The 12,695-nt window shown below is 48.9% G+C and overlaps 1 protein-coding gene across 1 annotated transcript in view; it reads right to left on the bottom strand.

Moving 5' to 3' along the window:
- DBNL (drebrin like) overlaps positions 1-11,384 on the bottom strand; it is a 68,589-nt gene extending 57,205 nt beyond the window's left edge. Inside the window, exon 1 of the mRNA XM_068274753.1 lies at positions 11,228-11,384. Coding sequence (XP_068130854.1) covers positions 11,228-11,310 — 83 coding nt within the window. The 5' untranslated portion in view covers positions 11,311-11,384. The remainder of the gene's footprint in view (positions 1-11,227) is intronic.
- Positions 11,385-12,695: the final 1,311 nt, after the last annotated feature.

Below are 12,695 nucleotides of genomic sequence, written 5' to 3'. Positions count from 1 at the left end.
GCAATAATCGCGAAAGACAAACGTGACAGAAACCCCCAGCTGCTGTCCCCCTAATGTTTTATGTCCAGCCTGGTGCTCAGGCAGTTAAACTTATCCGCCACTCGCACTAAGTGCTTGTGCCCTATTTTCACATTCACACCCCACGTGACTAAATCGCTAGATGTATGGCCACCTTAAAAGGCAAATATCCAGACTGCCAGGATTTCCTAGTCATTCAGTGTTTATCTTCATGTGAAATCAGGCTGCGACTTGTATGCAGAAGTATCTTTTGGACTGAATTAAAGTACAACTGTGACGAGACGAATATGGAGGCTGACATATTTATTTTCTTTTAAACAATACCAGTTCCTGGGCTATCCTGCTGGTCCTCTGTCTCTAATACTTTTAGCCATAGCCCCTGAACAAGCATACAGCAGATCAGGTGTTTCTGACGTTATTGTTAAAGCTCACAGGATTAGCTGCACGCTTGTTTCTGATGTTATTTAGACACTACTGCAGCCAAAAAGATCAGCAGGGCTGCCAGACAACTGGTATTGTTTGAAAGAAAATAAATATGTCCGCCTCCATATTATTCTCACTTCAGTTGTCCTTAAAATGTGCCTATGTGCAGTCACTAAAGCCTCATACACACAGGGATTTCTATCACCCAGCAGCACTCAGTACAGGATCCCTTGGGCGGCAGTGCTGTGATAACACTGTACAGACCACTAGCCTGCAGGCTAGTGCTGCGTCTATTGCTATGGAGGCAAGCAGAGGAAGAACAAGTAGCACGTGATGTAGCAAATTCCCACTGGTGGGGGAGATCAATGCGATTAGGCAATGCGTGGGCATCTGGGATCGCTAAATATCTGGCATGCCGGATCCTTACCAAATGTCAGGCAGTGAACTGGGGCCACTCGCGATTCTCAGCCGAGGTGGCATTTATTGTCCACCACAGCTTAGTTCTAACCAGAGTGTGTACGCAGCATTACAAGCATAATATCAGTCAGCATCAGTTTCTGAACACAGACTTCCCCTTTCCCCAGTGAGAAGTATGTTTTTGTGAACAGTGTATTTGCAATTTTTAGATGAAGTAAACCAGCTACTTCCTTCATGGAAATAAAGAAAGCTTCTACCACACAGAGTATTCTACATGCCATATTGGCTCAGTATTTAGCACACACCTTGCAGCTCATATATACAGTAGAATCCCTTTAAAGTAAAATCCAAGGGACCAGGAGAAGTAGTTTACTATATCAGAGGTTTACTATATTAGAATTGGTCATACATTGTATATTTATACAGACGCATTCCCTGGGACCTGAGGACTAGTGTAGTAAACGGCTCCTCCATTAGCAGATCACAACCAAAAGGGTCGTGGCTGCTTTCTTCCAGGTTGGGGAGACTTTGGCAGCCTTCAGAAGCACTCGGGCTTCCGCAGACAGGCCGATCCATACTGCGCACGTGCGAGCACCCTCTCTGGCGCCCTTGTGTATGCACAGTACAGAGCCGCCGGTCTTCAGAAGACTGAGTGCTTCCCAAGGCTGCAGAAGTCTCCCCCAGTGGGGAGATTCAAATGGGGGAGCCTGCTGAAGACCGAGGACACCTGGAGGAGAGCGGGACGGATGAATAGAGCCCAGAGCCTTCCCTCTCCTTAGGTAAGTATCTGTTTTTTATTTTAATTGAGACCCCACATTCACTAAACAAAATACAGCTGATACAAATCCTAAAATAAATCTGCAGAGTTTCTACTTCCTGCTTTCATGTAAGCAGACATATTGTTAACAGCCTGTGCTTTCAAATGAGCATGGCAGTCATGTGACACAGAGGAGAGATCAAATTATAACTTATGATTAGACACAAATGAGGGGGAATTAGACAGGCTAAACTCTCTAAATACACACAGGGTGCATTTCTCTACGTTTTCCTTCTGTCCTGTACAAGAGCTCAGGACAGTCCAGGTCCACTTTAACAACCCCTTAGGGTGTGGTTCGTTTAAGATGCTTTTCTAAAATTGCGCACAGTTCCCTTTAACAGTGCTAACCAGTAGAGTGTTGTACTGTGTCAGCCATCAGAACAGTACTAACCATAAAGACATCTGAAAATAAAACACCACACACACAACCCCAAGTGGTGACCTCACACACAGAGATATTCACAGTGTGTAATTATATGGGTGGGACTCCGCTTGGGGTTACAGAGCAGGTCCTCCCTGTATGTTTACACAGCCTTATCTGTCCCAGACTGTGCACAATACCTCCCTGCCTCACTCACATCTCCTTCCCCAGCCACATGGAGCTCTTTTGTTGTTCCTCTTCTACTCATGTTGTCATACTTTATTCATCCAATTATTTCAATTACAACACATTATAAAGCCTAATTTCAGAGGCGGCAGTGCCAGCTACATTAAGCTACATTACGGAGACTGAATCAGCATTCCAGCCATGCCCCAGGACTGATTCAGTATCTCATCTTACTACAAAGGAGTCACAGTACTTCCACTGCAAGACTACTTTACACAGCAGTTCACACAGGTGTGCACAGTAAGGTTGTGTTCCCACGTGCGGCCAGCAGACAATGCAGTGTCCGCTGTGGTCCGGCTGGAGCCTGGGGCAGATGTGTTACCCCCATATGCTATATAGTGAACACATCCGCCTGCCCAGGTTTACCGCGGACTGCACGAAAGTACGACCCGCTTTTCCTGCAACAGATCCCACAGATCCATTGCAGCATGACAAGTGTGAACGGCTTCCATTTATAAAATAGGAGACTTCACTGGCAGTTTAGCAATGAGTGGAGAACAATCAAAAAATGTCCGTTATGCGCTCAAGTGGGAACACAGCCTTAGGGCCTGGTCTACTGGGGAGCCTTTCCGGGCGATTTCTGCAGCGCTGTGAATTGCTGGCGACCGCTAGCACTTTGAAAAGTGATACTGTAATGCAGGCTTTCTCAACCAGGGTTCCTTGAGGACTCTGCAGGGGTTCCTTGGCATTTTCCCCCATCGTGGGGGAAGTATAATAGAGCACATTATAATAGGTGGTACTGAAACAAGAAGCACTAAATTGGGGATCAGGAGACAGTATAATGAGTGGCAGTGTAATGGGGGGAGTGAAATAAACAGCCACATATACTTTTAAAGACCACGCCTCCTGCATAATAAATGCAGGGGTTCCTCCAGATCAAAAAATTGTTTGCAGGGGTTCCTTGAGATCCAAAAGTTATTTGCAGGGTTCCTCCAGGGTAGAAAGGTTGAGAAAGGCTGCTGTAATGTATAGTATATGGCAGTGATTTGCTGGAATTGGAAATGCAGTGCATGTTTTGCTTTTCCTCGATTTTAAAGTAAACATGGTTCAAATGTTAAAAAATTGTGAAATGCAATAACCCAAAAATCACATAGATGTTCAGTGAGAAAAAAAAAAAAAAAAAATTAAAAAAAAAAAATCACTCTGCAAAACGCTAGTGATTTTGCAAGCGTTTTGCAATCCCCAGTTTGCAAGCGTTTTGCAATCCCCAGTGTGAATGGGGACACTTGACAGGGCAGTTTCTAGGCTAAATTGCACCCAGGGCGAGGGTGTAAAAATTGCTAGTTATAGGTGCAGACAGTATAGGTTAGCTAGGTATAGTTGCCCCCGTATAGGTCATGGAGGGGGTAGCGGCGGCCACACTGGGACTCTACCGTGGGGAGGGGGGAGTCGGCTTTAAACTTCATCCACTTCAGAGTAAGCATAGCGGGAAGCCTATTAGAAGAAGCACCTCCTTCCTGGCTCCAAGAGCAGATCACTTTAGCCGGTGTAATGTCTGATTGCGCTGCCCGGAAGCTCCCTTCCACACTGAGTAGCACGCATGCTCAGTGTGAAGTTAATGATGCTGCTGATGGTAAAATAATAAATATCTCCGCTTCCACACAGCCTACACTACTCAAATTTTCAGGGTAGGGAGAGGATCCCCCAAACGACCTATATGCGGCCCCCGAGCCCCGCTGGTTGAGGAGATTGATTAGAAAAACCTATCTCGGGAACCAGTGGGGCTCGGGGGCTGCAATTTGGCATAGAGGTAGTTCGGGGGGTCCCCTCCCTACCCTGAAAATTTGGGGAGTGTAGGATGTGAGGAAGCAGAGATATTTAGTATTTTACCACCAGCAGCATAATTAAATAGGAACTGTGGCCGCATAGTCTCCTACTGCGCATGCGGGGCAGCGCAAATTAACAGGCAGCGTAATCAGACACAACACTGGCTCCTGTCTGCAGCGCTGGTTACTCTCTCTACTTCCTGCTAATCAGGAAGCAGAGAGAGTAAGCCAAGCGGCGCTGCAGACAGGATTGGCGCTTGGAGCAAGAAAGGAGTTGCTTCTTCTAAGAGGCCTCCCGCTGTGCTTACTCTGCAGCTATGGGGGAGGAGCATGGGGTGGGGGTTAGAGAGAGGGAAAAGTCACCCCCTGCAGTCCCAGTGTGGCTGCGGCTCCCCCTCCCTCACTGCGCTCCGGGCATATACCTGCCTCGTCCGCCCCTGGAAACGGGGCTGCCACTTGAGCTCAGAAAGGACATATTTTGTCCGTTCTCCACTCATTGCAAGACAGAGTGAACGGCTCCTATTTTATGCATGAAGCCCAATCTACACAGTACGATTTTTTGTGCGATTCGATTACGATTCTATTTTCCCTGACGTTCAATAATTTCCAGGATGTCCGATTTCCTTCCAATCGAAATTTTTTTATCAATTTTGAGATCAGTACTGCACAAAATCAATCCCTTTCTCAATTGGACAAGCTGAAAATGATCAAACAATGGGAAATTGGTGGGAAAATTGCATGGTGTGTACCAGGCATTACCCACAGAATAGAGAATCCAATCATCTCCCATGTACTGTATGTATAAGCTTGTGATATCAATTCATTTTAATTTAACAACCTGGGTGATGTCGGCTCTTAAACCTTCAATGCACCGTCCGTGATGTTGTTGAAAGTGTTCATCAAATGGCAACACAGGTTTACCACTAGATACGTTGGCAAGGTGCTCACCAATCTTTGACTTAAAAGCAGGGCTGTGGAGTCGGTAAGAAAATCATCCAACTCCGACTCCTCAGTTTATGAAACCATCAACTCCAGATACCCAAAATTGCTCCGACTCTGACTCTTCGACTCCAACTCCACAGCCCTGCTTAAAAGGACGATGTGCCAATATACATTTTCCCACAGAGACAAATAATTTGGAATACAAGTGCTTGGGAATTACAGTTAGTACACAATTGAATGTAAAATCGCTTTTTCCCCATCTTGTGAGAAAGATATTGGTCCTGTCCACATGTGGGAACACCGGGCACCCGGGTTGCAATGGCCACATCTAAACATCCCCTTTTTTTGGGGGGGGTTCTCCTTTGTAGCCAATTGCCATTCACAGTTGGGGTGAGCACCTTGTGGACAAGCTCATCTCCCAGATTTTTGGCTCTCCTTGCTGTTAATGGTGGTTTTGGACCCACTATTTCTCTTATAGCTGGGTCCAGACATAGCACTTACTAATGATTGGTCAAGATGGTTTCTCAATATTCCAACCTTGTGTTAGTAAGTGCACTCTTCTCTGTCTCCTCACTTTGTGTAGCAAGGGGGACCAACAGGGGCATCCATTCTCGCGCAACCGTGCTTTTCATACGGTCTCGACGCATCCAATGTTAGTAACCGTGTCTCCTGAATTGATTGTACATCTGCTGTGACTTGTCACAAAAGTGTACATCTTCTGAACAATTCCGTTGGACCCACAGGAATTGTCTGGTCGGGGTGCCCTAGACCACGGCCCCAGCATTGGGCCAATCAATGCTACCGAGCGAGTGCAGTGAATAGCCCAATGACGGAGCCGTGGTTCCCTCTCATGGGACCATCAGCCTTAGTTAGAAGAGAAGGTGGTGGTTGGCTGATTTTGTTGCAGTATTGTCCCGATGCGGGACAAAGGAGACACAGGAGGACACACAGGGGGGCAGAGAAGGGCATGGGAGGGACAGAGAATGACACAAGAAGCACAAGGGGGATGCTGCATTTGGCTGCCCTGGAGAGTACACTGTTAAAAAACAAGTCAACCATTTAAGCTACTATGCTGCTGTTGTAAGGTCTACTTCACAGGGAAGCTGAAGTGACAGGGTTACCAAGGCTGCTATTGCCCTTCAAAATTAAGAAAATTGCTTGATGTGACTTCACACACTTCTGACATGAAAGAAGCATGAGGCTTGTGGCTAGGAAAGCACAGAGGAGGAGTCTGTCACACAAGAGTAATTCATGCGCAGTTACACCAGAATTATACACGGTGCAGGGTATAGTTCAGCAATGTTATATCAGTGAGGCTGGAGTATGGTTCCTGTCGCTCCCAGCAGATGGCACACTTATGCAGAGAGGATGCAGCTGTGGACTCTGCAGTGCTCATCTGATGGGCACACAAGTGGGAAGGATACACTTCTGGATGTATTAAATAAAAGTTCATTCATGAAATAATACACTGGGTGCTGCTGGAAATCCTATATGTGGATTGGCAGGCAGTGTATCAATGACAATAACAGTTATAGAAAATGCAGAAGGGGGTGGAGGGGTGATGACAAAGAGGTGGCATTTCTTTGTATGTGACAATGAGAATTGCATATATGAGTATTCTCACTTTTGAAAACTTAAAGAGAACCCGAGGTGGATCTTCGGGGGCAGATGGGACACAGAGGCATGTTCTCTGCTTAATGACATGGCTCTGTGTCCCCCCCACCGCCGCTATATGCCCCCTCCCCCCACGCTATAGCCCACAGAGTTTAGCGACAAGTTTTGTCGCCAATTCGGAGGTAAACACAGGAGAGAGGAATTCCCTGTTCAAAACACCAGCCAGGGGTGTTCCTGCAGGGTTTCTTGAGCTGCCATTGGGCAGCTCTCTCTCCCTGGCCACGCCTCCTGCTGCTCCCCCACCTCCCTGCATGCTATGAGAGACACACAGTCTCAGTACAGTGTTGTAACCTAGAGGTTACGAAGGTGAAGGTGAAAGTGGGCCATTGCGGCCCAACGGGAGCAGCGTTTTTTGTGGCTACCTGATGCAGGTAGCCTACCTTTTTTTTTTTCCTTCATTTTTTGAGCCCAAAAAAAAAAAAAAAAGAATCAAAAAAAACATTTTGCAATATGGGACTATTTTTTGTGAAAATCGATTTTTAAAAATTCAAAGAAAAAACGGTTTTTAAACTTGTATAAGCAGGCACAGAGGGGGACACTATAGACTTGGGGGGACAGAGGTGACACAGAGGGGGACACTGGAAGCACATGGGGGCACAGAGGAGGTACAGGGGACAGAGATAACACACTGTTCCGACTTACAGGAATACTGTAGAGCAGGGGTCTCAAACTCAATTTACCTGGGGGCAAAGTCAGGATGAGGCTGGGCCGCATAAGGAATTTCACAATCGCGGCGCATCGCCGCCTCTGCCCGCCCCTCTCACTCTTCCTTCACAGAGAGGGGCGGGGAGAGGCGGCGATTGACATCAGGAGGGGCAGAGCTGAAGCTGAAAGCTCTGCCCCTTCCAGGAAATGCCGGCGGATTGCCCCCCGGGCGATTTGGGGGCCCTGCAGACCTTATTTAGCGGGGGATTACTTGGGAGCACTCAAGCGAACTATAAGGAAGCTTTTGCCGGCGAGGGCCACAAAATATTGTATCGAGGGCCGCAAATGGCCCGCAGGCCGCGAGTTTGAGACCCCTGCTGTAGAGGGTCGGGGGAAAATGAGTTGAACTTACCCGGGGCTTCTAATGGTCTCGCACAGACATCCTCCCGCAGCCACTCACCGATGCTTTGGTCCCGCCTCCAGTTCACTCCTGGAATTTCAGACTTTAAAGTCTGAAAACTACTGCGCCTGCGTTGCCGTGTCCTCGCTCCCGCTGATGTCACCAGGAGTGTGCTGAGCAGGCACAGACCATACTGGGCTTGTGCTATACACTTCTGGTGACGTCAGTGGAAGAGAGGACACGGCAACGCAGGCGCAGTGGTTTTCAGACTTTAAAGTCTGAAATTTCAGAAGTGAACCGGAGGCGGGGCCGGAGCATCGGTGAGTGGCTGTGCCAACACATGATGTCTGCGGGGGACCATTAGAAACCCCGAGTAACTTAAACTCATTTTCCCCCGACCCCTTACAGTATTCCTTTAAGAACAGATTCAGGTTAAGAAAGAACCTACAGTCCCTATCTCATTCGTTAACCGGGGACTACCTGTACACAATGAAACTTTAAATAATAAAAAAAATTACACAATAGCACTGACTATACTTGTACTGTACTATGCTGGGTACACATGATGCAGTTTCCCATCAAACCGATGGGTAATCTACAGGAAGTTGCATCATGTGTACATGTCCAAACTGCTTCTGATCGATTGCAAGATCGAATTTCTGATAATAACTTCCCAAAATCAATCTCGTCGGTAGCCAATCGGACATGCTGGAAATAATCGGATCAATGCCATCGATTGGACAGGAAGTTGTCTAGTGTGTAGCCAGCAGAAGAAATACCCATCTACTCTCCAGGAAGGAACATGATAGTACAAAAAGCATCCTTTTTATTTTTTTTCAAGGGGGGGGGGATCACAGCAAAGACACTTTTGCACACAAATGCATAGAGAAAACTCTGAAACTGGGTGGTAAGAGTACTATTCTATCTGCATTTGCAAGTATACACATTTTTCCAATTACAAGGATGCTCTTGTTATGAAGTAAGCCGTGGTACATTACGCTGTTCCCACTAGCGCAATCTGATTTGCACTAATGCAGAAGCGCACTAGAAGCTGCTTTTCAGTGCAACTGCAAAGCCATATTCAATTAAAAAAAAAAAATTAACAATTTTACAAGGGCACCAAAATCACTAAGTAAACACACAAAAGGTGTGTACTTTGCTAGTGCAATTTGTGATTTTTGCTGGAAACCCAGCATATTATATTCCAGAAGGATGTGCAGCCAGCTGGTTTTTAACCACTTGCCGACCGCACGCTTATACCGTGCGTCGGCAAAGTGGCAGCTGCAGGACCAGCGACGCAGTACTGCATCGCCAGCTGCAGGCTGATTAATCAGAAAGCAGCCGCTCGCGCAAGCGGCTGCTTCCTGTCCATTCACGGCGGGGGGCTCCATGAATAGCCTGCGGGCCGCCGATGGCGGCTCGCAGGCTAAATGTAAACACAAGCGGAAATAATCCGCAACATGTCTGCAGGCAGGAGCGATCAGACCCCCCCAGCACATCATCCCCCTAGTGGGGAAAAAAGGGGGGCGATCTGATCGCTCTGCGTGCCCGCTGATCTGTGCTGGGGGCTGCAGAGCCCACCCAGCACAGATCCCAACAAACAGCGCTGGTCCTTAAGGGGGGGTAAAGGGTGGGTCCTCAAGTGGTTAAAACACAATTATTGAAAATGAACCTCTAATCTTGAAGTAATGTGTGCCCATGGAACAGAGGAAGACGATGTCACTCAGGAGACTGACTATTACCTTCATACACATATCATGTGTTTCCAATGAGACAGATTTGTGCTGTTTAGCCTTTATCTGCAGCAGCAATTACGGGAATGGCTGCTTTCTTGGCACAGGGAAGTCTATTCATATAAATGGGACCCGCCCCTCTTCATTTATCAATCTGCACTCCACAATCCATACAGGAAGGAACATGTCTCTGCACACTGCAATACGTGCAAAACTCACTGCATCACTTTATTCTGTATAACTTTATTCTGCTACCAGAAGATTTTCAGTTTCAAATATTGCTTCACAATTCAAAATAGAGCTACAGGTCCCAGCACTGCAAGGTAAAAGTCAAAAGGTCCCAGGCACAGCCCGCGGGCCCCGGCACTGCAAGGTACAGCACTGCAAGGCACCGGCCAGAGGTCCCAGCACTGCAAGGCACCGGCCACAGGTCCCAGCACTGCAAGGCACCGGCCACAGGTCCCAGCACTGCAAGGCACCGGCCACAGGTCCCAGCACTGCAAGGCACCGGCCACAGGTCCCAGCACTGCAAGGCACCGGCCACAGGTCCCAGCACTGCAAGGCACCGGCCACAGGTCCCAGCACTGCAAGGCACCGGCCACAGGTCCCAGCACTGCAAGGCACCGGCCACAGGTCCCAGCACTGCAAGGCACCGGCCACAGGTCCCAGCACTGCAAGGCACCGGCCACAGGTCCCAGCACTGCAAGGCACCGGCCACAGGTCCCAGCACTGCAAGGCACCGGCCACAGGTCCCAGCACTGCAAGGCACCGGCCACAGGTCCCAGCACTGCAAGGCACCGGCCACAGGTCCCAGCACTGCAAGGCACCGGCCACAGGTCCCAGCACTGCAAGGCACCGGCCACAGGTCCCAGCACTGCAAGGCACCGGCCACAGGTCCCAGCACTGCAAGGCACCGGCCACAGGTCCCAGCACTGCAAGGCACCGGCCACAGGTCCCAGCACTGCAAGGCACCGGCCACAGGTCCCAGCACTGCAAGGCACCGGCCACAGGTCCCAGCACTGCAAGGCACCGGCCACAGGTCCCAGCACTGCAAGGCACCGGCCACAGGTCCCAGCACTGCAAGGCACCGGCCACAGGTCCCAGCACTGCAAGGCACCGGCCACAGGTCCCAGCACTGCAAGGCACCGGCTACAGTTCCCAGCACTGCAAGGCACCGGCTACAGTTCCCAGCACTGCAAGGCACCGGCTACAGTTCCCAGCACTGCAAGGCACCGGCTACAGTTCCCAGCACTGCAAGGCACCGGCTACAGTTCCCAGCACTGCAAGGCACCGGCTACAGTTCCCAGCACTGCAAGGCACCGGCTACAGGTCCCAGCACTGCAAGGCACCGGCTACAGTTCCCAGCACTGCAAGGCACAGCCTGCAGGTCCCCCAGCACTGCAAGGCACTGACTACAGCTCCCAGCACTGCAAAGTACAGCCTGCAGGTCCCCCAGCACTGCAAGGTACACCCTGCAGCCTACAGGTCCCAGCACTGCAAGGTACACCCTGCAGCCTACAGGTCCCAGCACTGCAAGGTACACCCCGCAGCCTACAGGTCCCAGCACTGCAAGTAACACCTTTAGGTCCCAGCTCTGCAAGGTATAGCCCACAGGTCCCAGCACAAGGGCAATAGTATTAACTAGATTGGCAATTGCTTCAGATATGCAGCAATGCCCTACGCCTGTATGTAGGCTCCAGTCCTGCAGTGAGAAGGGCACAGGCTCCCTGGCTGGACAATACACACCCCTGCCTGCCAGTATGGACACTCCTTAGCAGCACTCACCAGTTAGTCTTGGTCTTCCCGTCCACCACATCCCTGTAGGCGGCTTGCAGGGCTGCACCGTTTTTACTGAGGTTGACAGCCATGGTGTGTGTCCGTGTCTCCGGGCGCCCTGTACTACTGTCACCGCACCTCCTGCCCTTCCACTTCCTCCTGTGCTGGTCACACAGCAGCTCTGCACCGCACCTCTATGCTTCCTCCTTCCGCTATCCTCCTCCGCCAGCGCCCTCTGCTGCCCGCACAGAAGCAATGCATAGCTGTCTCCTGAGATATAGAATGCTTCTACTCTTCCTAACTTCTTCTAAAGCTGGCCACTAATGATCCAATTGTTTTCATCCAATATTACCAACTCAATGCAGGGTACATTGAGTGAATATATTGAATGGATATTTAGGCAGTCCCTTATATTACATAGAAAAAGCATGGATGAAAAAGATTTGATCATTAGTGGCCACCTTAAAGGGGAACTGAAGAGAGAGGTATATGGAGGCTGCCATGTTTATTTCCCTTTAAGCAATACCAGTTGCCTGGCAGCCCTGCTGATCCTCTGCCTCTAATAGTATTAGCCAAAACCCCTGAACAAGCATGCAGCAGATCAGGTGTTTCAGACTAAAGTCAGATCTGACAAGACTAGCTGCATGCTGGTTTCTGGTGTTATTCAGATACTACTACAGAGAAATAGACCAGCAGGGCTGCCAGGCAACTGGTATTGATTAAAAGGAAATTAATATGGCAGCCTCCGTATACCTCTTACTTCAGTTCCCCTTTAATGCTGGGTACACACGATTCAGTTTCTCGTCCGATCGACAGGTAATGAATCGTGTGTACGTGTCCAAACTTCTCCCAATCGATAACGGGATCAATTTACCCATGATAACTTCAGAAAATCATTCCTGTTTTTGATCGGGAGGCGATCGGACAAGTAGGAAATAATCGTCCGATTCCTGCCAGTCAGATGGGAAATTGTCCATGCAATTTCCCCTCAGATAGATGGGTCGAAATGATTATTTCTGACAGGTCTGATCTGATTTTACAATTGATTTTCTGATTTTATATAGAAGTGATGGGAAAATCGATCAGAAAAACTATCGGAAAGCAGATTGGACCTGTTGGAAATGATCGATTTAACCTGTCTATCTGATGGGAAATTGCATGGTGTGTATAGACTCTATTGCTGCATGCATGATGCAATTTCTCATAATCTGACAGGAAGTTGCATCATGTTTACATTTCCAAACTGCTGCTGATCAATAACGGGGTCGATTTTCCCATGATGATAACTTTTGAAAATCAAGTCAGCTCTTCTGCACATGCGTGGAGGGGCCATGCATGCGCAGAAGAGCCGACTGGAGATACTGAGCCAGATTACAGGGAGTGATTGCAGCTGAACTGAGGCACTCGGGAGGACGGCGAGGGACGCATCGGTGCTCATTTGTGCTCATGGGGCTGGAAGAAGCCCCGGGTAAGTATC

Source organism: Hyperolius riggenbachi, chromosome 3 (genome assembly GCF_040937935.1).
Source record: "Hyperolius riggenbachi isolate aHypRig1 chromosome 3, aHypRig1.pri, whole genome shotgun sequence".
NCBI classification, from domain to species: domain Eukaryota; kingdom Metazoa; phylum Chordata; class Amphibia; order Anura; family Hyperoliidae; genus Hyperolius; species Hyperolius riggenbachi.
The sequence above is the reverse complement of the archived record's forward strand: the minus strand, read 5'-3'. Positions and strand labels throughout refer to the sequence as shown.